Source organism: Asparagus officinalis, chromosome 3 (assembly GCF_001876935.1).
Source record: "Asparagus officinalis chromosome 3, Aspof.V1, whole genome shotgun sequence".
Taxonomy (NCBI): domain Eukaryota; kingdom Viridiplantae; phylum Streptophyta; class Magnoliopsida; order Asparagales; family Asparagaceae; genus Asparagus; species Asparagus officinalis.
Genome location: NC_033796.1, coordinates 1,224,307 through 1,249,782, shown reverse-complemented (window position 1 = coordinate 1,249,782; position 25,476 = coordinate 1,224,307). Strand labels below are relative to the sequence as shown.

Below are 25,476 nucleotides of genomic sequence, written 5' to 3'. Positions count from 1 at the left end.
TATTTGCAAATATAGCTGTTTTGGGGGCTATACGTGTAAACTATTTGGTTTTTTTATCTGGGTACCCGACCCGTTTGGCGTGCGGGTTGAAAAAGAAAATGATCCATCCCTTTTACCCTTTGCTTGCAATCTTCTAATAACAAGGTATAATCTTCAAAGATTTTGCCCACTTCCCCTCACCCCGAGTAACTTGGAAAGCTAATACCTCTTCTAATAACAAGGTATAATCTTCAAAGATTTGGCCTTTCTAAGATTTTCCGACCAGCTTATGTATTGAAGATCGTAAAGCTTGGTTCTTTCCCGTAGAATTTAATTGGGTCGTGCTCATTTTTGTAGAAAAAAATGTTGATGGACGACATAGGGGCTTGGGTCCCAACAATTTAGTTGACTTCTTCTAGTAATTGGCAGTTCTATAACATATTCTCTCTGTTTAATTGATTTGAATTGCTTCTTTTGAGTTTGTTCGTTCACTCTATAGAGTAAAACAATAACCCACCCTATATGTTTGTGCTTATTCCTGTGAGAGTACTTGTATTTGACAACATTTTGTCTTCAGAAGTAGACCTTCAGTTGATGGATAAGAAAATTGAAACCATAAACCCATTTTGATCATTTAATTTCTGCCCCTGTTGTCTTGCTTTTTTGGGCATTAGACACTAGTTTTTCTGCTTGCAGGCAGATGTGCTACTGCATCTACTTATTTGCTCACGGCTGCACTGTGCTGTAGGTTTGGATTGGTTGGATTTGGTTGCTGAAATAGAACTTGATGAAGCATCTTGTGGTGCGGTTAGATTTATGGGAATCAGTTGATATTTGATAGGTTCGGTTATTGTAATGAGCCGTGCTTTGCTCCCTAAGCACATAGTCACGGTCGTAAGATATCAGAAGGATCCACTTCGAGCTCTCGAGATGTTCAATTCAGCTGCAAAGGAGGATGGCTTTAAACATACCCACTTCACTTACAAGAGTATGGTAGAAAAGCTTGGATCTCACGGAGAATTTGAAAGTATGGAGAAAGTCATTTCGGAGATGAGAATGAATCTTGATAATTCTTCCCTTGAGGGAGTATATATTGGTGCAATGAAGAACTACGGGCGGAGAGGGAAGATACAGAATGCGGTGGATACGTTTGAGAGAATGGATTTTTTTGGATGTCAACCAACTGTGATATCTTATAATGCTATTATGAACATTCTCGTCGAGTATGGATACTTTGATCAAGCACACAAAGTATATCTAAGAATGTTGGACAAAGGTATTAGTCCTGATGTTTATACTTTTACAGTCAGAATAAAGTCATTTTGTAAAACAAGAAGGCCTCATGTCGCACTGAAGCTGCTTAGGGATATGCCAGAAAGAGGGTTTGATGTCAATGCAATCACGTACTGTACAGTGGTTTGTGGTCTTTTTGAAGAGAACTACCAATCCGAGGCTTGTCATCTTTTTGATGAGATGCTTAGGGAACAGTTTTATCCTGATATAGTTACATTTAATAAGCTAATCCATGTGCTCTGCAAGAAAGGCGAGGTTGTAGAAACCAGCAAGCTCCTCTCCAAGGTTATGAAGAGGGGTCTATCTCTAAATACTTATACATACAATATTCTGATTCAAGGCCTATGCAAAGAAGGCAAGTTAACAGAAGCTGTTTCTCTGTTGGAGAGAATGAATGATGATTTGATTCCAGATGTTATAACTTACAATACATTAATATGCAGTTTATGCAAGAACTCTAAGGTTGTAGAGGCCGAGGAGTATTTACACAAAATGGTAAATAAAGGTTGTGTTCCCAATGATTTTACCTACAATACAATTATTGATGGGTATTGCAAAATTGGTCAAGTTCAAGCTGCATGTAAACTTCTGAAGGATGCTATCTTCAAGGGGTTCGTGCCTGATCGTGTAACATACTGCTCCTTGATTAATGGATTATGTGATGAAGGCGACATAGATCGTGCAGTAGAGCTATTTAATGAGGCTTTGGCTCAAGATTTGAAGCCTGATGTTTTTATCTATAATTCACTTATAAAAGGGCTCTGTCATCAAGGCCTCATATTGAAGGCTTTGGATCTTATGAATGAGATGATTGAGAATGGTTGCAGCCCAGATACTTGGACATATAACACCATAATAAATGGATTGTGCAAAATGGGGAATGCTTCTGATGCGTATAATGTCATGAACGATGCCATGGCAAAGGGCTTCCTTCCTGATGTTTTTACTTTCAATGCATTGATAGATGGCTACTGTAAGCGACTGAAGCTGCATAAAGCTTTGGAAATAGTAGATAGGATGTGGACTCATGGTGTTATTCCTGATGCAATCACTTACAACTCTGTGTTAAATGGACTTTGCAAGGCTGGAAATACTGGTGAAGTCATGGAAACTTTCAAAGAAATGGCTTCAAAGGGCTGTCGTCCTAATGTTATCACCTATAACATATTGATTGAGAGCCTCTGCAAGGGTCGCCAAGTTAAAGAAGCCTCTGAATTCCTAGTGAAAATGACTAGTGAAGGTTTGACTCCTGACATTGTTAGTTTCAGCACATTGATTCATGGATTCTGCAGGAATAACGATCTTGAAGGAGCCTACGAATTATTTAGAAAAATGCAACAAGAAAATTTCTCTGCTACAGTTGATACATATAATATAATGATATGTGCATATTCTGAGAAATTGGATATCCATATGGCGGAGAAACTTTTTGGTGAGATGGTCAACAAGGGTTGTTTGCCTGACGCTTTTACTTACCACATACTTGTTAATGGATATTGCAAGACTGGAAATGTTGACAGAGCCTATAAATTTCTGGTAGCAATGGTTGGTGAGGGGTTTGTTCCATCAATGGCAACATTTGGAAGAGTAATAAACTGTCTTTGCATGAACCACAGAGTGAAGGAAGCTGTTGGTGTTATTCATACAATGGTCAAAAATGGTGTGGTGCCAGAGGTTGTGCATACTATTTTTAGTGCTGATAAGAAGGAAATCGCTGCACCAAAGATACTCCTAGAGGAACTGATTAAAAAATGCCATATTGCATATTTTGCATATGAACTTCTCTATGATGGAATTAGAGATAAGAGGGAATTGAAGAAAAGGCGCCGAATAAAGTATTCTTGATATCATTATGTTGCTTATCATATATAGATGTCTCAAGGACCTGAGTCAGATGAACAGCTTTTGCACATATTTTTAAGCCAATCAAAGTGTTCCGGCAATATTATTCATGAATTGGGTAGCTACATTATCCTTTTTTTACATCAGTTTGCTGTTGGACCTTATAAAGTGTGGTCTACATCAGGCGAAATTTACCAGACTGGGAAAGGAATTGGTGTCAGAATTCTGATTTATGTACTTATCTCAACCTTTGAAATAGGTATGTTAATGAAATACTCCATTTGGCATAATTCTTATAACGTCTTTGAACTAAATTGTTCAGCTCTCTGTGGATGACCATCCTTACTGAATGTCTCCAAACTTTCAAGAATGGGAAAACCGTAGGGATGAAAGGTTACCGTTTTGCTTCAATGAAGTTTTGAAGAATTTGAAAGTTAGTTTTGCCTATCTAATAGGGATACTTTATAGGAGTAACTTAGTTTTGCTTATCTACTAGGTATACTTTATAGGAGCTCATAATTCATTAGGTACAAATTATTATCTTACCATATTTATAGATGCTACCATGATACATGTGTCCTCATGTCAGTTCTTTTTTATTCTTTTTGGTGCACTTTATAGATGATACCATGATACATGTGTCCTCATGTCAGTTCTTTTGTATTCTTTTTGGGGCACTTCTTTGGTCTGGGGCACTTCTTCAGCCTGGGCACTTGATTTTTTTCATGTCTCCATCTGTCGTTGACAGGTACATGAAAATCAAATTCAGATTGAGGCATTTAGTTAATTACTGAGTTTGTCAATGATAAGTCTACAGGTCTAACTTCTGTGTTATCAACTTCAATTTCAAAATTTTTAAGCTCACAGTACATTAGTGTGAGATTTGGTGATTTAATTTTCTTGATGCTATCAGTACAAGTGTGTAGACTACCTCCATGTAAATGAATCGAACAGGAAAAGTTGTATTCTATTTAGTTATTTATTTATTTATTTCGGTGTGTGTGTGTTTTTCCGGCCCGGGGGTGGGGGCGGGCAGTTGTTAATATTAGGAACAGGTCAGTCTAAAAGAAGCTGGAATTTAATTAGCTACGCTCACGCACATCTTTACCCTTGGCCATGAACCCCCTTTGATTTTTTGTCTGATCGACTTAACTCTTCTATTTTCAACCTGAACCTAAGAAGACGAAAAGAACAAAAAAGAAAAAAATCAATAGTAATAGAAGTTGCTAACTAGAAATTCCATTTCTAAAGATTTCGTTGTAATTCTAATTAATATTAATAGAATATTATATATAGGGAAATTGTTTGAATATTTCACACAGATCTATTGTCATTTTCTTTTAACTTATGGCCATAGAAGTTAAGCACCTCTAGTGCACCAAAATTCAGAATCGTTTCAAAGTTTGTAAGGTTTTAACATTTATCAAACTAGTTTTCTTGGTCATCTTTTTGGTGGAGGTAGGCCTTCTAATGCCATTTTAGTTTTTGTGGGGTTCAGATAAATTTCCATAACTCGATGATAACCGGATGAAATAGCAATGGGATTGTTTTTATAAAAAACTTTTTTCGCTAAATAATTATCAAAATCGACCATTTTGCTAATTATTTAGCAAAATCGATCTTTTTTTAGCCAACAGGCCAAAAAGAGATTGATTTTAAAAAACAGCATGCTCGAAACATACGGGACTAGTAGTCCCGTATGTTTTGTTTATGCTTCACGAATCGTACGGGACTACTAGTCCCGTACGTTAAGCAGAGACATTTTGGCTCGGCTAAGCAAATCCACGAGACTACTAGTCCCGTGGGTTTGCTGGGCAGAGTCAAATTGTGCCGCCCAAATCTACCGGATTAGTAGTCCCTTAGATTTGTCGGGCTATATATAGCCTAGCTATGCCCCAAATTATGGCACAGCATTCCCCGCCGTTCTCCCTCTCTCTCCCAAACCCGATCTCTCTCTCCAAACCCGATCTCTCTCCTTCCCAAACCCGATCTCTCTCTCCCAAACCCAATCTCTCTCCCTCATTCTATTGATTCCCTCCCAACTTACCTATTCCTCCCTCAAATTTCTCTCTTACCCAAAGATCCTCCGGCGTTGTTGAAATCCGACGCCGTTTAATCTCTCTGACACCGACGAAATCGGAAATTTCATCAAAGTATAAATTTCTTATTTTTTCATAATTTTCTCAATATTGTTTAGTTAATATTGTATATTTTAATTATGATTATCAATATGAAAAAAAATCTAATTTGCATATAATGAATTTTAATTCTCCAGTTAAAATGGCGAATGGAATACCGATGATTTGCTTATTCAATGGAAAACTGAGTGTTGGAATGAATAATATGCTTATATACGAAGGAGGCTCGAGAAAAATGTTCATGTTATCTAGAAATTGTAATTTCGATAGAATGATGGAGCAAATATATAGAGTTACTAAAATTAATCATGCCGAAAATGCCATTAAGGTCTTCTGTAATTGTCCAATAAATAAAAAAAGAACAATTGTTGTAGAGATCACTAATGATCAAGAATTGAATATTATGATACAACTTGCGGCAAAACAAATCTCAATCGAGTTGTTCATTGAAAATATTCCAATGCATGGGGTTGTCGAAGTTTCATATGCTCACAGAGAGTTCTCCCGCATGCTTGAAAATCAAATCTCATTATCTCAAAGTGCCTTGCACTTAAAAAATGACTCAGGTGCAATGTCAAGTGACGTGTTTCACAACGTGTCGGGTCATGTTTCAGTTAATTTACCGGTTGGTTCTATTATATAAGAGGATGAGGATGTATATGCTGATGATGATAATGAAGATGTTGAAGATGAGGAATGTCTTGATAGTATGCAGTGTGCAATTGGAGAAACCGATGATGACGCTCTTTGGATGGATGAATATTGCGTAAACAACGATTATGTAGAGTGTGAAGAACCGTTGCCAGAAGAGTTTCAAAATGACGAGTGGATAAATACCTCACAAGCTGAGTTCGTTGAGCTTGGTCCTAATTTCGATTGACCCGAGGACTTCACTTTTAAAAAATGTGATCTTTTCGAGAATAAGGAAACCTTAGTTTTCGCTATACGTGAATGGGCAATCAAGAACCAGGTCAAATTCAAGCTGGTGAAAACCAATACAACTAGCTATCATGTAAATTGCTACTTTAACGAGAAATGTCAAGGAGAGAATACAAGTACCGAAGGCGATAGAAATTCAAAGTGTCCATGGAAGCTTAATGCAATTGTTAGAAAAAAATCTAATTGCCAATTTATGATCTCTGGTTATTGCGGACTTCATACATGTTGCAATCCCACTGTCAATACGGATCATAAGACATCAACTTCCTCTTATATCTTGAAGCTAATTATTATTATAGTCTTATTGATTTGGTAAAAACTAATAAGTTAACAATTATATGTGCAGGTATATATACTATGCTTCCCGGCCGGTTACTGATGACGTCCTCTATGATCAGTCACACCATCGTTCAGAGAGCATATCGTTTACATCGGTAATGATTGATAAATTTTTAGTCATAAGTTTATAGTCATATATTAATTATTCATTGTTATATTCTAATATTTTTTTCATTGTTGTGCAGAGAGGACAAGAGCTAGTTATGATTGATCATAGCCTTGGACATACGCGTTAGCCACTTGAAGATCCTTGTATCATTGCGCTAGTAGCCCAAGCAGGTTTTTTCACATGCTTAAAATTGCGATGGATGAAGATCGATTGAGCACTGCTTAATGCGTTGATGGATAGATATTATGTGTTGATGGATAGATGGAGGAAGTCAATTACATTAGATGGTATTGGGGGATCACTAGACGTTGGATAATCACTCAAACCACGCCTCCAGTCAACGAAATCGAGATTCGCTCCCAACAAGCAAGATATGTACCAAGGGGGGTAGATAAGAGAGAATGTGTAAGTAAATTGCGAAAATTATAATAGTGTTTTCAATCAATTGTTAGCTTTTGGTTTCTTATATATATCATTATATCTTTTTATGTAATTGTAGATAGGCGCTATGGACGACATAGAAGGGATTGCAAATGAGGGTATAGCTACCGCCATAGGAGATTTAGTACACGTATCGATATTGCATCGGACTGTGGCGAGGGTTCGTAGAGCTTTTCATCAAACTCATGAGGATCGACGTGAAGGTCGTGAGCAGATGGCACAAGAGGATATGGTATATGGACGCCGACGAAGACGTGGTAGATCTTGCACACATGACGATGAAGCTAGTCCGTCATAGCAAGCTGGTCCATCACAGCCCTACACACAATCCGAGAGCGAGCATATACAAGCTCAAGTCGAAGGAGGCCGTCGACGATCTGAGCTAGTGCGAAGAGGGAGACAACAGGTGAGGGGCGGACTTTTAGATGGTTAGCTTTTCCACTTAGACTATATATTGTCGTATGGATAGACTTGATACATTTGGATTTGTTTAACTTAGACTATATATTGTCGTATGAGTAGACTTGATACATTTGGATTTATTTAGAGTATTTTGCCGTTTTGGTATGCATGTGACATATATATTGTGTTGTGATGTTGTGAATTGATTAAATTTGTTATTATTCGGTGTTTATTTCCTAGAATTTGGATTTATTGAGAGCATTTTGTGATGTCGTGTGTTTTGTCGGATTTGTGTTGTGATATTGTGAATCTATAACTTTTATCAATGTATACAATGTGGATGCTATATGTTTTGCGCAAATTTTGGTCAAAAATACTGTATATGAAGCTAGAGGTCTATGCATGTTTTGTGCTATATTTTTTGCGCAAATTTGTTATTGCTTTGCCCATAACCATTATTATCCTAATTGAATATGGGTTAAGGCTGTCAAATAGAGGAGAGCTGCCTTGAAAGAACTGACTGCTACTTTTGACTTCTAACTAATGCACACCTCGTTAATGTCTACAGCCTCTCGGTACTGTCTTAACCAAAAACGCAAACGTAGTGGAAGCAGATGAAGAATGCAAGTGAAATGCGTAAAGCAGATCAATACTGCGACGAGGGAGCTTTGAAACTATTACGAACTGCATGTGTTATCGACGATGGAGATTATCTTCCATGTGAGTTTTCTTGGGTAAGATATCTCCGGCCTAAATGATTACCCTACTCCAGTACCAGCATTAATTTCTCATAAAACATTGTATGATTTTGCTAGCAGCAGTTGCTGAGGATCTGATCTGTTGGAAAAATAAACAAGGGATGGACGGGAGGGACTCTCTCTGATGCGTCAGTAAATAAACCGTTCGCTTCGTCTAGAACTTTGTATCTTCTTGATAGAGAGATTGGGATCTTAAACTGCTACCATCAGATATTATCCCGTAAAATATGACATTGTATATGTAAGTGATCTAAACAAAGGTTGAGCACAGTTTCTGTGTGCGCGCTAGGTCACCTTCAATCACGAGGAAATGTGAAGAACATTTGCACTCATGAAAGAACGGCGATGCGAGGTCCAAGGAGTTATTTCTAAGCCTGCAGCCTACAATCGACAGCATAAGCAGATTACGGAAGAAAGAAAAGCTGCAGTAAGAACTAAAAAGCACAAATCAGGAGGCAAACTAATCAACATGACATTTTTGAAGGTATATGGTTCCCTGTTGAACATAAAATCAATTTACGCAATCCTCAAACACACGTCAAAATACAAGTTTTAAAGTTACATATCTATCCATCCCCGACTGTAGTAACGTCACGCCTTTCCCTGCAGTCCATGGAGAAAAGATGCGGCACAACTCAGTTGTACACCATATACTTAGGTGTTGCGCTGAACTTCTGATACCCTTTGATGACCTTGTTAACAGCATCAAGAAAGTCCTTCTCTGTGACTGTCTTCCTTCTTGCCCGAATTGCATACATGCCGGCTTCAGTGCAAACACTCCTTATATCCGCTCCTACATTGGAAAAAATACGGCTCAAATTGAATGCCAACAATTACGAGTTAACATGGAATTGTCTAAACACATCAACCGTGCAAAATGAAGTGTCATATTAGCTTCGTAGTTATTAAATCAATAAAAAGCAACGAACTATACAAAGTTTGATAAAGAAAACAGATGCAAATTCGTGTGTAACTAGCAGTAACCCCAATAACAGGTTTGGTCCCTCAAATGTCAACAAGAACTAAGAACATTAACATAAGGAGGAAAGGAAAGATGTGAAAGCATAGAAGGTTTACTTACCAGTAGAGTTGGGGCAGAGTCGTGCAAGGAGCTCAAATCGAACATCCCTTTCACAGTTCATTGTTCTCGTGTGGATCTTGAAAATTTGTGTCCGGCTCTCCAAATCAGGAAGACCAAACTCAACCTTACGATCCAATCGCCCAGGACGTAGAAGTGCAGGGTCCAAGGTGTCAGGTCTGACAACAACAGAATCAAAAGAAAATGAATGGATCAAATTCAGCAAAAATGACAAATTAATTAGAAAAACAGAAGGCAAGTTGATATTTCAATAAACATAAAATGAACAGTTGCGGTGCAAACATCTAAAGAACTTCGAGGAAGCACTGAGATTAACACGAAGGCAAGATTTACCACCATCTTGAAATCAAAGCACTACCAGTTTGCACTAGATTGAAAATACTTTTTATGTTAATGTTCTTGAAGTAGGAGAGATTAGATCAGGAGAAAGAGAAGTTTTCCAATGCAGTTATCTGTTCGGTCAATGTCATAAACTTAATGACAGAATCCAGTGGAAATTAATATCATACAGTGACAGAATCCAGTGGAAATTAATATCATACAGTTCAGCTTGATTGCCTCTAAGAAATCATAAATATACAAGTTTCATCAAGTTCAAGTCGCACAACATAAGTTCATAACTACAGTAGGTATAATAAGTAGTGCCACATGTGAGATTCTAGAAATAAACCCCAGAAATATATCAAAAAGTGATCTGATGCTTGCCCGTTAAGTTAAAATCAGGCCTATTATAAGTAGTGTTTCTAAAAGAAGAAACTTTTCATCCACACTTATCAAAGCACAAGGATGAAAGCGTTTCAATGGAAAATTGAGCCCCTGCGTGCGTGCGGACAGGCATGCTAGAAAGATAAGCATAAAGACCAAGCATAACATGAGACGAGAGCCATACATTCATAGAACTTATTTTAGGACTATATTAAGGTAAATAAAGAGTAAACTGTTTTAAAAAAGCAAACAGAGTTGGTAACAGTTTATAGCACAAGAAATAAATCAGTTAGTCAGGAGTAACAAGCAAGAATTACCTATTAGTGGCCATTAGAACTTTAATGTTTCCTCGGGCATCAAATCCATCTAGTTGATTAACAATTTCAAGCATAGTCCGCTGAACCTCATTGTCACCTCCCACACCATCATCAAATCGGGCGCCACCAATTGCATCAACTTCATCAAAGAACACAATGCAGGCTTTTTTGGAGCGGGCCATCTACAAGTTAAATCAACAACTAAGATTGTCATGCGAATGAACAGAGGAAAAATGGGTAATTCTTAAGCACAACTTGGAGAGTACAAAAGTTTAAGGTCAGCCATAAGTTTTATTACCTGAAAAAGTTCACGGACCATCCGAGCACCTTCTCCAACATACTTCTGAACAAGCTCACTTCCAATAACACGAATGAAGCATGCATCTGTTCTGTTGGCAACAGCTCTAGCTAGAAGTGTTTTTCCCGTTCCTGGTGGACCATAGCAGAGGACACCCTTGGGTGGGTCAATACCAAGCTTCACAAATTTCTCTGGGTGGAGCATCGGTAGTTCCACGACCTGAATTTATGAATAATAGATGGTAGAAATTAAGTATATCTCACTTGATACAACTCTTCGAATAAATTGCATGAACATTAACCCTCAGAATTAACTACCAACTCAAGAATCATCCACGAAGGATGACCTGAAGGCAATTAGAACACTATTAAATACTTACTTCCCGCATCTTCTCTATCTGGTCCTTACAGCCACCGACATCATTGTATGTAACATCAGGCTTCTCTTCAACCGTCATCATGGTAACACTAGGGTCAATTTTAGGAGGCAAAGGAATTTGAATCTGATACTTATTCCGATCAACTCTGCAATGAAAAAGATCACAGATCAGCACTTAAACAACAAAAGAGAAAAATATTTTCCAATAGCAGAGAACACAGCACATGAGCAACAAGAACACTGGTGGTTATTACTATTATCATTATTACGCTAAATATATTCACTAGCACACACAAACATGAAGTGCCTATTTCATATTAATCCCTTTAAAACCTAGTATCTGGTGCCTCATTCGATTAAGAATGAAGCAAAAACAGATAAATTAATTGATATCCTCAAACAATATCTGCCATACATAACTCCAAACAGTGAAATGTGAACTGTTACTGCCTTAAATACAAATTAGAAGGAAGCCGATTGAATATCATATTAACCCTATGTGTTGGAAAACATCTGATATTTAATGCAACGATATGCAAGCAATGACTTGCAGTTATAGTAATTAAAATAAATATCAGAATACAGATGTGAAGAGCAAAGAAAGAATAAATTAGATACATGAAAAGTATAAATTTAAGTTATTTCTGTCAACACATTTGACAAAATTAAAATCACATCTGAAGTTATTTCTGTCAACGAACTACTCCAAGAAACAATGACCAATTTAAGTTATGTCTGTCAATTTAAGTTATTTCTGGCAATAATCAAGTAAACAAAGAAACAATGAACTACCCCAAGAAGAGGTAAAGTGAAATTGATTGCACCTATTGGGCACTACTTGGGTATACTTTAAAAACAAAATTTTTTGCTTCAACAAGAGATAGCAAGGTCATCAGCACACTTCTAGCATTAGTTTTACGAGTTTTGGCTCTTACCCGACACGCATGCCTTCTTCAATATCAGTCGGAGAGACTTTGTCACCCAGTCCAACCACAAACTACAGTTAACATACGAGAACCATTTATAACGTACAGATGCAGTTCATTCATTAGATTAAAAAGAAAATATCACATCAAACAGAGTGCATACCTTGGCGATTTGCTTAACATTTATAACATACTTAGCATCTTCAGTATTTGGGCTGATAATCTTAGTGCATCTTGCCACCTGCAATGAAAACAAATGTTTTCCTCAAGACTTCAAATGTGTGGGCAAAAGTAATTCAGGTATACATAACATAAGAAGTCAATGCTTCATAGGAGTAAAACTGTCTACCTGAAGTGGCTGTTCTTCCTGCATCATTTGTTTGTCAGATACTAAGTCCCACTGGCTTGGAGCAGCTAAACCTGTGTCGGACTCTTTGATTCCTGATTTATCAATCAAACAACAGCGTTCAGAGCAAGAAAGAGACGCCAACATACAATTGCACCTCAAGAAGTTAGAGGTTGGCAGATTGCATATAGAATATGGATACTGACTAACTATTTTGAAATAACCATCTATACACAAAATCTATCTACCTTTTAAAATAGGGAGTATTAGAAAAACTTTCTCTGCCCAAAAATACCCTTCGCTTGTCATAAATTTAACAAAGTTACCCTTTTTTTACGCTACACAGGAATCAGATCAGAAAATCAAAAGCCCTAAACGTGCGTCCTTTTCGTTCTTCATTCCATCGGTTATGGTTCCGCTCCGGTTTTCAGAAAAATACCAACTCTTTTAGTCTTCAAATAATTCACAACAAAATCCCAATCCAAGATCCTAATTTCTTACCTGATTTGTTCCATTGATTTCTCTCGCAATCGGAGACAACAATCTCAATGCTGAGCTCGTGAGTCGACCCTCTCAGCTTTCCTAATGTCCTCAAATCTTTGATATCAAAATTTTTCATCCAAGTTCTCTAATTTTTCATCCAATTTTTCTGATTTTTCTATACTCACGTCTCTTAGCAAAAGAAATATCTCACCCGCTCTCACATCAATATTAACCCCACCCAGCACAGCTCTAAAACCCTAACCCTAGACCTCATTTTTTTCTCATCTCCCCTCAGCCAAATCCCCTACATCTCCCTCTGTCCTGAAAGCTCTCTGATGGCGGACGGAAAAGCGCAATACCCACCACAAACAGAAGTGGAGACCTCTCCCATGGCGGAAGAAACCACCGCTCCTCCAGAAGAATCGGTCCCAAAAGAACCCACCGATGCTCCGCATGAGCAAGAATCAGAAGAAGGGAAAGCGACGAGCGAGGTTCCTCCCTTGGCTCCAGATCTCAAGCGAAAGTTGTAGGATCTCGAAGGCGAGGACGAGAAGAAGAAGGAAGAGGGAGGCGATGTTGAAGCCAGCCAGAAGAAGGATGATGCGGAGGCTAATGCCTCTGAGCCTGAAGATGGCGTCGATGCGAAGAGGCAGCGCCTTAATGATGAAGGTGTCGATGGATTGGGTAATCTCTCTCCCTCCCATTCAATTATTGGATTCTCGGCTAGGGTATTTTTTTTCTGGGTTAGGGTTTCCGTAGGATTTAGCCCATCGGTATCATGAATCTCTATAGGTTGTAACTTGTTTTGTGCATGATACACTTACATATCAAGCATAATGTGCCTGATTCTTGATTGTTCATGATTTTGGCATTGTTTTTCAGGGACTTGATGCATTTATTATATTGTTAATTTCAGTGTTTGTAATTTTGGCTTTTGTCTTTATCTTAACGCATAATCCTATAGCAAGTTGCATATTAGAGTAATTTGCTTAGTCTCTAATTATCAGCTTCATGTGTGTGATATAACCTGTTGTTTGCAAGCAGGACCTGTTGATAAGCATGAAAACTTATATTTTAATATTTTATTGGCTAATTAAATGGAGGAAATATTTATCTACTCTGATATCTTCTTTTCTTAGGTGCAGATGGAGGCCAAGATGTCCAGAAAGAAGATGCCCAACTGGAAGGCAATGACCAACATCCTCATACAGAGAAAGCCACATCTGAACCTGTTGAGGCTGTTAAAAAATCTACTGAAGATCTTTCTCAGCAACATAGTCTTTCTTTCACAGGACAACAGGAGACGTCAAGGAAAATTTAAGTCCCTAGCAATAAGGTGATTGATTATGTGCCATTTTATGAAAATATACTAGCTAAGAATTGGCAGACAAATCCATGGAATTAACTTTTGCTTCTTATGTATAAAAATTAGTTGTGTTTTGTGGCAGTGCTGTAGTAATATGTGCATAGTAACTAATTAACATTTTTCTTTATTTTTCCATTTCATATACTTCAGGATGCTACAATTCCGTTCCATTTTGCTAATAAACATCATTCTTTTAAGTTTTCATTTTTTAATTCCACTAGGTATTCTATGCGTTACACAAGTTTATCTAATACTAAGTTTTGTTAACCCATAAGCCTTTTTAATAACACTGGAGTATTTTTTTCCAAACATATCTTTAATTTGTCATACAATATAGTGAGATAGAGCTTCTCTTGATTATTTGATAAATGTGCAAAATCTTTGGAGCTGCCTTACACAAGTTTACCTAATACTGAATTTTGTTAACATTCAAGTCTTTTTGATGACACTGGAGTATTTTTTTTCAAACACATCTTAAAATTTTCATATAGTATGGTGAGATAGAGCTTCTTTTGATTATTTGACAAATGTGCAAAATCCTTGGAGCTTCCAAGCATAAAAGCATGCGCAAAATGGACATGGTTTTGAAGAAGATACATAAGCCTGAGATCAAATAGTTGGGAGAATGTTAGGTGGCAACTATTTTTATAGCATGGTTTGTTTATTGTTAGGGTTCTGTCCTTCTGCTGGGTCTTATTTGCCCTTCGAAATGTCTGCTTCCAGCAACACTCTTAAGGCATAACATAAGAGAGAATATATAAAACTCTCCAGAACCTGTACATTTTAAAGTGTGTGAGAGTTGTGTTACTGGGATCTCTTGAGCGGTCATACATGGAGTGAGCATACAGATAATGACAAATAAAAAGAAAATTCCAAAGTGAACATAAGATATATTGAAACACATTCACTTTGCACATCAGCATTTCAGATAAATGAATTGGGACAATTTCTACCCTCTGTGAAGTCCTATATATGTTCTCTTTTACGTTGATAATGTGGTAAATAGAGTCAAAAGTTGAAGGATAGCTTCTGCTGATTGAGTAATATTTCTTATGTAGGTGGGTGTTCTTATTGGTAAATCTGGGGAGACAATCAGGTTGTTACAGAGCAATTCAGGTGCAAGAATTCAAATAACAAGAGATGTTGAAGCTAATCCAAATTTATCCACAAGACCTGTTGAACTGACAGGAACCATGAAAAATATCATCAAGGCCGAACAACTGATAAAGGACGTCATAGGTGAGGTTGAATGACTATTAGCAGCTATTTTCCGTCTAATAATTGGATACTTCTACTTTTGCCAACTGGTTTGCATTTAGACTTATGTTATGCAAGTTCTTATTTGTGTTTTGTGTTTCAGGCTGCCGCAGGGGGGTTGGTTTGCAGATTGAGCGGGGAAATCTAGCCTCATGATGCTATTTCGTCAAGAACCAGTTCCTCGAATTCCAGGTGAGAAAGCTATAATTAATAGTTTAATCTATGTGTTTTTCTTGTTATCCATTACGATTCATATTTATGGCTCTTGTGCAAGTTGATTGAGAGTTTTAAATTGCAATCTAAAATTTGTTAGATAAGTAATACACCAAATACAACAAGTAACATGTAGGGTGAGATGTCTATAAGAAATACATAGTATTTTCATAGCAAGAATGATAAGAGTAATGATTCATTATTAATCAAAGCATTTAGCTACATATTTCATAAAATGAATGATAATTATAGATTTGTTTGTGAAATGACCACTTCTAAGCTTATGAACAATGCATGATCAGTAAGCAAATCACAATAAAGGGTCTCAATAATGAGTCTTCAGCCTAAGACTGGTAATTCTAAAGTTTGTAGCTCGTAATTTGGTGTTAACTTTAATATATACTATAATATGCACCCACAGAACAAATGGACCTAATGGTATGTGTCAGTTTAAATTTGACAAACATAATTTATATACCCAATAACTTGAAACCCGAACCTCATCTTGCAAAGTTTCTCTAACATTTCCTCTGAAAAGGAAAAGATCTTCAATGGATCATTGCAAAAAAATTCTATAAAATTGGAGCTCGACTACTTGCTCTATAAATGTGAGTTTATTTGTTTGCATATTATACTCTTGGTTAACTTTAGTGCAAAAAACTCATTGACTTGAGCTACAATTTTCCACATTATCTCCCTCATCTTCCTCATTAGGTGTAGAGTAAAGCTCTGGGGCATTAACTTGACTATAAACTAGAGCTATACGACCAACTTGCTCATAGCCCCCCTGATTCCTAAATACAACAAATAGCATCTCAGTGTAGACATGCTACCTCTGTTATCCTTTAATTTGGAGAAAAATATGATATGTATACATATCATTCTACAAATAATGTGTTGTATGGATCTATATCCTTTAGTTCCAGAATAGTTTTGAAGATGTAATAAATGTAAGTGAATTACAATATCATTTGTTGATTATGTTTTATCAATTGTCTTATCTATGTTTTCCTCATTCAAGTTTATGCATATTATTAATTTAGTACTAATTATTTTCTTCATGAGATTATTGTGTTTGCACTAATAGTTTGTTTGTGTGTTCATCTTGTTTCTTGTTAATACCCCAGTTGCTAGAGAAGCAAAAGACCATTAGATGTTGCAGAGGTGCTTCGAAGTAAGCTTAACTATTTTGATGAGCTTATAATACGATGTAGGTATTTAGCAATTTGAATCTAGGATTTCCCAGGCATCATGTGCTATTCCTCAAAAAGAAAAGTAACAGTGGGGTAGTGTTCTGGTATGGCTTGTCTATTGGAGGTTTGTGTAATTTTGAGTTTTGAAGTACTCACATATGCTACATAAATTGACAAGAAGACAAATTAGCATCATAAAATCAAGTGATGGGGCTATTTGGACTAGGGTTATGTGATACCAAAACAAGCTCTTAAGAAAGTAATGTTAGTTACTAATGTTAGCAAGAAGTTCTGGTTAGACACTGCGTGATATTTTGCTCCAGAACAAAGGATTTGGTTTCAATTAAACACTACTAGACATTTCCTTTATGGTTTTGGTATTTGACTCCTGTGAAACTTGGTATTGCAATAAATCTTATGCTAGATTTTAACATAAAAGAAAATTCAAAGTTAAATCTCTATTACCTATTGATATACATGGAATTTTCAGGTTATACCAATGCAGGCACAGTGGGTTGTCTTCTTAACTATTGGTCACTAATTGTTTTGGCCTTTATCACTGTGTTGATAGAAATTTCTATCCTTCTATGCTTATTATTTTATTATTTAATTGTTTATAGAAATTTCTATCAATTTCTTTTCTGCAAATATAAACATTGGGAATGGCCAGTTCCTTCCTTTCCTTAAACGGGTCGATGACTGCAACTTGACGTTTCTATTATCTTGTCTCGTTGCTTAAAAAATGGTTAACTTGTGATTCTTCCGATATAGTCTTATTATTTTACTTTGTATAATTTCTTACACTTTTAATGATTTTTTGGTGGAATTTGAAAATTAGTTGTAGGCATTCATTAATTATATGTGATGTGAGGAACTACTTTGAGTAGAGTGATAAATTAGTTTGAGTTGTTGATATCTCCTATGTCCAGAGCTGGAGAATCTCCTCAAAGAATAGGTTTCAAATATGTTGCACCTTTTAAAGAAATTTAAATTTCATACATATTGTTCTTAGTTTTCTTAGCAATCTACAATCTGTTATGCCATGTAATTTTTCTTTTTTTGTTCCTGTAGAACCTGCTTTTACTTGTAAGAGCATCTCCAACCCAAAAACCCAAAATGGTGTAGTTTTTACACCAAGTTGGTGTAGTTTTTACACCAAATCACTATTTCATCTCCAACCATTACACCAAATTTTACACAAAAAAGAATATTTATTTTATTTACAAACTATAAAATGGGATATAGTTGGAATATTTGATTTGTTATAACAAACAATAAGGGCAAACTTGGGAAAACCCAAAATCTCCATAGCTACAGTGCTGCACCAAATCTGGCGCAACACTGTAGCACATCTTCAAAATGGTGCTGAATTTGAAGTCCGGTTGGAGGAAGATTTGGTGTAGTTTTTGCTCCATTTTGGGTTTTTGGAGTTGGGTTGGAGATGCTCTAAGGACTTATAATATTACACTAAGTTTGCTTTATGTTTAATATTTTGGATTTCTAACTTGGTGAGATACTAATATTGCTGTTGTAGGAAATGTGTATCCCCTATTTTTGATATGTAGGTTTCTTTTTATAAAATTTGTGTTGTCTTGCTGATTGTCTTAGGTACTCTATAAGGATATACTGATATAGATGTTCTCAAAGAAATCACCACAATCAAACTATTGAACCACTTATGGTCTAGCTCTATGTGACATTGAGAAGGAGCAGCACGTGCAACATACATGCTCTCTAATTTATAGTTCGTGACGAGGATGAGGCACAAATATTTTTTCACTGGTAAGGTTTTTCTAATAAATTCACTATTTTTTTGAAGGACAACTTTCCTTTTGGTTTTATTGCTGAAAGATATCATCTTGTCAGGGTTTTGATGGAAATTTCTTGGTGGTTCTAAGTCATGAACCTTGAAAATCCTTGTTTAACTTTATTGACCACCGGATTTTTCGAGAAGACCAATCTTGAGTTTATATATTTCTCTTATGTGGATTTTTTAAGGCCTCAGTAGCAGAGAACTAGGGGGCACGTAGAAGACGGTGCTCCCTCTAGAAAAAGGGTGAGGATCTCCTTATTCGCTTGTCAATGATTGATGTCTCCAAAACTTTTTAGTGGTAAGTTTTTCTTGAATATCATTATTAGGTCAAGTTTTATTGTTTTGATATAATCTACCGACCATATTCCTTGTACTCATTATTAGGTCAAGTTTTAGTATTTTGAATTAAGATGCAAGATATTATAGATTGTTCATGAATGTAGTGAGGTTTTCTATTCTTTTTTTTGGGGGGTCTACTACAAGCAGTACACACACAATTTTTAGGTATCATAGACTTTTAGGCTTGAGCAAAATTGTCAAACAGTCAATGACACAATGTAAGACTCTAAACTTTTTTCTTTGTATTTTTTGGAGTTCTTGATTTCTTATGTCATGGATGATCATAGTTGATTCGTTTTTTTAAATATTAGTAGTTTTAGGATTTTGTTATAAATATAATTATTCCAATTGTGTTGTTCTACAATTTTGTTTATTTTATTGTAGTCTATAAATAGAGAAATATATATCCAAGTAAGACGTGCTGTATTTGATACATTTCTTAAATGTGTTTACTAATCTTTTCTTTTCTCCATTTTAAAATTAGATAGAATTCAAATTGGGACTGTTAGACTTGAGCCAAAATCTATGTTAGATCGGAGATATGATTGCTCTACCTTTTGTGAAAGGGGTGAATATTTCTTATCGAATCGAGAAAAATATCTAACATATAAAAATAAGAAGGCACTGAAGCATGTGTGTATTTTGACACTCCTTGACAATGGATGCTCACAACCTGAATTGAAATCAAACCATAGTTTTCTAAATCCCTGTCAATACTTTTGTACTTGTACCTGTAATGAGAACAATTGTCACATCTATTCATTCATAGTGTATTCTATTTAGAGCGTGTAAATTTGTGCTTAACATCTATTTTCTCTTTGACGTGCTTAATATTTCTCAAGATAGTTGATTTATAATTTCGACAATATGCTTAACACAATATGCTTCTTTTTGTTGGTACGTGACCAAGTAGTACATGCTTCCACTATATTAATAACTTATACATTGCTCCTCTTTTGTAGCAGCGGCATGAGAGATATTGGAATGAAACGGTATGACTAAGCTTTGGAGTGTCTTCATAATATGATAAAGAGGATATATCTTGCTTTCTTATCTTCGTTAGGGAAGTCCATTTACAAGTTAGCATTCAAGTTAGCATTGCCCCAGTGACCACTTAGGTGCAATAGCTTTTGAAGCATTCAAGAAGTATATTTTGGGTTCACTAATTAAAAATGGGAGCGTCTGTTTATTTTTTTCATCTATTTTTTATTGATGACGAAAAGTTTTTTAATCCGTTACATGAACTGCATGGCAAAAGTGTTATGATCTTTGTTAATTCTTGCGCACCTATTCACAGTGGACCCCTTGAATGATAATAATTATCTAAATAATATTAAAATACTTTTAATTGTAGGGCTCACTAAGATAAGCCAATAATACTAGCCCATCTAACTAATTGTAGCATGTAATCACTCTCTACAATCAAGATTATAGAGAATCCGGACCCCAAACATTATAGGAGTTCAATAAGCACGGTTTACTGATATTGTTGTACCCTTTGAGGCACTATAAAGCCTCTTATTTATTCTCCTATTATGTGCAAATTTTAAAGTTAACATACTTCATGAACTAATGATGCACCTATTCATATGTTACTTTGAAACCTTTAATATATGATTTTCATTAAGTAGTGTCAAGTTTGTTCATTGCATCGCCTTACGATATCAACCGTTACTCAATTTTCTTTGATTACGCTAATATCTTTGTTTCTTTCTATTTTAAGCTTCTTTCCTTTGAAGTTATCTTTCTGATTGAAAGTTGTTATCTTTTTGTTTGTAGATGTGATATGGGGATTGAAAGTTGAAAATAACACTTAAGAGGATTTGGATATTAATATTTAAAGAATTTTTTTTGGTAGTTGAGGATAACAATCAGAAAGGTTTTGATATTAATGCGGCCTTTTCACCAATTTTAATAGGTGAGTATCCTTTTGTCTTTCCCTCTTTTACTTTCTGTTATGTTTTTAGCTTATTTTTAGTGATATATGTTGCTAGATATCTTTTATTAAAATATAGTCATGAATGTTTCTTTTTATGAACTATATTATTGCTTGACTTTTATAAGGTATTATTGTTACTGAATGCTGATAATATAGGATTATCAAACCTTATCCTTCCTTATATGACAAATTAAGGTATTATTGTTACTGAATGCTGATAATATAGGATTATCAAACCTTATCCTTCCTTATATGACAAATGATGACTAGGTTTGCTCGTTGTCCACTAAATCAAACCTTATCCTTCCTTATATGACAAATGATGACTAGGTTTGCTCGTTGTCCACTAAAGAAGGCTCTGAGTTAGACGGCCTTCATACTCTTAGAAGCACAAATACCTTACTAGAGTTATGTTTATATTCCTTATTAAAGAATCACAAACACACTATATGGACATCTGACGCGAAAGTTTTACCTTCAACTTCAAAGTCTGATTTCCATCAACATGGTTCTAGAGAAAAAATATTCCTGGAATAAGCAATGGCTATTTTCAGTTATTGCCAACGGCAAATGTGTAGTATATCCAATATTATCTTGAAATACAATATGATAGAGCACACCATTATGATATTATCTGAGCCATTTCTTTCTGAACATGTTACTTGCATTATAGTGCTAACATACATTCTTAACCGCAGGTGTTGTGAAATGCAAGGATAGGAAAAACTCAAGATGCCAAGAAAGTGCCAAGTGAGAGATTGCCCTCACATATCATTAAGTTATAAGAAAAAAATGGTTATAAGATAAGAAATAAAACAAAGAAGAAAAATGTTCATTTACTACTTGCTCCCTATCTATTCTTTATATATAGAACTTTGTCACAAACTTTAAATTAGTTTGCAGTTTGTTATAATGATTGATGAACATGTTCATTGGTATAATAAGTATTTTCATGGAAGGATAATTTTATTATTAAATGGAAAGTTTTAATGGATAAGATCAAGTCAAAGCTCCTTGCCCTGTAGGTAAAATGTTATTCCATTGTTTTAGTTGAGATACAAAAAACAAACTTGAGCTCGCCCATCCCACTTTTTCTAATTGGGATACAAAAACAAACTTGAGTACACTCATCCCACTTGATTAAAATATTTTAATTCATATATAAATCAAACCATGGTTTCTACTTAATTAAAAATAAATGAAAGATATTGAACCTAAACATTTGTTTTTGGAAAAGCAATATATTCTAATGATGTCCACTTAATTTGGGTGCAGGTAGCGGTTGTGTGAACAAGCTGAAGACATTTTCAAAGTCAATGGCACTCAAAAGAAAGTATGCAACTATGGTTAGCAATTCAATTAAGAGGATCCGCTCACAAATCAGAATAAAGATCCTACAAAAAAAAATTTTAAAAAATCAAAGATACAAATGGGACTTTGAAAATCTATAATTTTAAAATTTTCAAAAAAGTACCTAAAAAAGAGTTCAAAGGCAAAGGTAAGAAGTGATTCTCTTGTGGATCTTCAGCATAAAATGGGGTGGTTTAATGCAGAGAATGCTAAAGATAGCAGATGATATTTAAAGGGAAGGACAAAGTTTAATGAGTGTTTTGGAATTTATATGAGATTTTGAAACTTTCATGTGTGAATATATGTACTCACACATTAGGTATTGCAAAGGCTTAGTCAAGCATCTAATGCTATGAGCTTGGATTTATATCCACATCATCAAACATTACTTTAAGGATTATTCTTGTGACAATATTTGATTGATCGATCATGTTATAGCTGCAACCAGTGAACTATCACCCAATCAATCACTAAATGTAATTTCATTGTCCAAATGTTGAATTTTTAGTTTATGTATATATGTTTGATCCATTGCTTACCTTCAATATGTTTGATCCATTAGCTTATGTCTATATGTTTGATCCATTGCTTACCTTCACTAAATGTTTGATCCATTGCCACAGTCTGAGTTTAAGGAAACAACGATGATATTTCAGTTGAGAGAGATTATTGAGTTGATGATCAATCCCACAAAAAAACTGTATTTTTTTTAATTTTATTTTTATTAATTTAAATAAACATGATATTTAACCACGTGCATTGCACGTGCATCTCAACTAGTAAATAAAAAAGCAGTTGCATCAAAGATGAAGCTCATGGCAGATACTTTGCAGGATACAATTCGAGTCACTTGAGCCTCTCAATTAATCCAAGTTTTACAAATATATAGTATGCAAGTAAAGCTTTTAAGAAGTATATTTGTCCCTTTAAATAATTTAAATATCATAGACTTTTCACAAAGGGGTCCTATAGTCTACAATAAAAATGCATATATAAATCTACTCTTAGTTTTTACATATTATTTAACGAAATATAAATAAGATTCTTTACTATCATGTTATTCCTAGAATTCTGCAGAACCAAAGTATTCTTATTTAGTGCATCCCAGAATGGTCACTCCTTTGTGATCCTATAGGTCACAAAGCAAAGGATTAAAGTAGGGGCTACAAAAGTTTAATGGACCCGTCTTTACATTTTCAAGGAGATTTTTATAAACAAGTGTTAAAATAATCCCGGTACCGGGGTAGGATGATCTTAAATAAAATAAAGTAAGGACAAGAAGAAAGCCTAACAAACTTATGGGACCAGTAAATCAAATTGTATGTGTACTTTGTGCTCACTAAATGCAGCCTGATTTAGGAACTCAATTAGACACATTTCAATGTTATAAAAGGAAAAACAAGGAATGACGGGACTTCGGATTTTATTAGGGGGAAAAAGGGAAGATCAACATGAGCAAAGATTTGCTTTCAAAAAAAAAAGATGCCAATCAGAATATAAGGAGAGGGTTCGTAAAATTACCTTCATTTGCTTCAATTGTCATTAGCACTCACAGGACAGAAATTAAATCGACCAGACTCTAGAAAAGTACAATTACACTAAAATTTTAATGATACTATACATATCGCCATAGTAAGCTCCTCCTATAGATGAAAATTTATTTTTTTGTGGAGTCACCTTGCAAAAGCAGTCAAAACAAAATTTCTCATTTTAGAATGACTAGCATACTGAACCACCAACTCTCTTCTTAACCCAAAGAATTCAATAAATCCCTGTGATAAAGAGAAACTTATATGCCCTTTGCCTTTTATTGTTTGTGAGGCAAGAAGGATATGAAAGGGAGTCAGCCTGCTGCATCCAAGACACATATAAAGAAACCTACTCTATTGATTTCTGCGATCGTCTGAACATATGTAACCGCACGTGTGTGAGGACTCAAGTAGATTGACCCTGTCTGTTTACCCCAAGTCAAGGACAAGGTGCAGAAACCTCGTTACTCACAACGCTAATACAAACTCCGGTAACCCCAACAACAACAGCGGCGGCGGCGGCAACACACATACAAGCATAAAACACAAATAAATGTAATTATGTTTGCATGTTATCGGCAAAACCGCGTTGCCTACTTAACAGCAGAAATTGAGGTATAGACTAGAAAGCAATTGTACTGCTTTCATGCCACTAACTAACTAATAGTCTTTCAAGGACTTCATCGTTAATTACGAAACACTTATGCATAACGAGTATATATGTTTCCCTTTAAAATGATTTGGTGCTAAATAAATTAAATTTTTTTTAAAGGAAGAAAATCAATGAACGAGGCGCTCACCGCATAAGTCATTGACTTTCTTGGCCATCTCCTTTATTTCCTTCTCCGCTTTTTTGATGCTCGCCGAGTACGGCCCGAGCCCCTGCAATCAATCAATCGAGGCCATCATAACAACAAGTGAAAATGAAACCCCTTTTACCGTGGGAGGGAAAAAGAACATAAAAAAAAAACCGAATCGAGCACCAAGATCAAGAAAACCCTCAACATCCGAGACAAAAAAAAGAAACACAGATCGAATAAAAATTGCGCAGAAAATGCTTTACGTAGGTTTTGAGAAGGGCGATATCGTCCTCGTCAAGGGGAGGAGGGTTCTTCTCGTTCAACTCTTCGGGTTCGGGAGCCATTGACGCTATCGGAAGGTCGGATCTCTTCCTCTTCGCTCTGCCGTCGGGAGAAGAAGATCGGGCCTCTTTCTCTCTGTTATCGGAGCTCCGAATAGGGTTTGCTGCTCCCCGAAAAGATCTGCCCTTTTATTTACCACCGGGTCATTTTGTAAAGTATATTACGATTACGCCCCTGCCGACTCTGGGGCACAACTAAATCCTACTGACTTAAGTGCTTGTTTGGATTGAGGAGAATGAGGGTGAAGGGAAGTTAGGGGAACCATTCAGCTTCATTCATCTTATTTGGGAACACTTAGGAGGTGAAGTTAATTCACCTTAGTTCCCCTTGGTTCACCCCCTAATAGTATAAAAATTGTTACCGTCCAAATTAGGGTGTAACCAAGGGGAAGGGAATTCCCTTCCCTTCTCTTTCCTTCACTTAGTTTCCCTTAACTTCCCTTCACCCCCTACAAATCCAAACAGACTCTTAAACTTAGGTATAATTTTTAATAATAAAAAAATAACAATTCATAATAAAAAATGAATTAAATCATATAACAAT

The 25,476-nt window shown here is 35.7% G+C and overlaps 3 protein-coding genes across 11 annotated transcripts; 2 read left to right on the top strand and 1 right to left on the bottom strand.

The window, feature by feature from the left end:
- LOC109832583 (putative pentatricopeptide repeat-containing protein At1g74580) lies at positions 94 to 8,588 on the top strand. 8 transcript variants are annotated; one of them, XM_020399940.1, is made up of 7 exons: positions 138 to 221; positions 728 to 3,373; positions 6,538 to 6,625; positions 6,716 to 7,044; positions 7,139 to 7,486; positions 8,051 to 8,202; positions 8,301 to 8,588. In XM_020399940.1, exon 2 carries the CDS (start codon positions 835 to 837, stop codon positions 3,115 to 3,117), a length of 2,283 nt encoding a protein of 760 aa, XP_020255529.1. In that variant the 5' UTR covers positions 138 to 221; positions 728 to 834; the 3' UTR covers positions 3,118 to 3,373; positions 6,538 to 6,625; positions 6,716 to 7,044; positions 7,139 to 7,486; positions 8,051 to 8,202; positions 8,301 to 8,588. The 8 variants fall into 8 exon arrangements, with proteins under 8 accessions (XP_020255534.1, XP_020255529.1, XP_020255531.1 ...); XM_020399942.1 differs by having other exon boundaries at positions 8,298 to 8,588; XM_020399941.1 differs by having other exon boundaries at positions 8,051 to 8,216; positions 8,304 to 8,588.
- Positions 8,694 to 25,049, bottom strand: LOC109832585 (26S protease regulatory subunit 7A). The gene is made up of 10 exons (XM_020399946.1): positions 24,855 to 25,049; positions 24,592 to 24,673; positions 12,313 to 12,404; positions 12,127 to 12,204; positions 11,973 to 12,034; positions 11,039 to 11,183; positions 10,660 to 10,878; positions 10,362 to 10,543; positions 9,322 to 9,497; positions 8,694 to 9,033 (listed from the first exon to the last, which is right to left on the bottom strand). Exons 1-10 carry the CDS (start codon positions 24,933 to 24,935, stop codon positions 8,876 to 8,878), a joined length of 1,275 nt encoding a protein of 424 aa, XP_020255535.1. The 5' UTR covers positions 24,936 to 25,049; the 3' UTR covers positions 8,694 to 8,875.
- LOC109832586 lies at positions 12,413 to 15,550 on the top strand. Of its 2 annotated transcripts, none has more exons than XM_020399948.1 (3): positions 12,413 to 13,476; positions 13,938 to 14,128; positions 15,217 to 15,550. In XM_020399948.1, the coding sequence occupies exons 1-3, from the start codon at positions 13,237 to 13,239 to the stop codon at positions 15,290 to 15,292; spliced, it is 507 nt and encodes a 168-aa protein (XP_020255537.1). In that variant the 5' UTR covers positions 12,413 to 13,236; the 3' UTR covers positions 15,293 to 15,550. The 2 variants fall into 2 exon arrangements, with proteins under 2 accessions (XP_020255537.1, XP_020255536.1); XM_020399947.1 differs by having other exon boundaries at positions 13,932 to 14,128.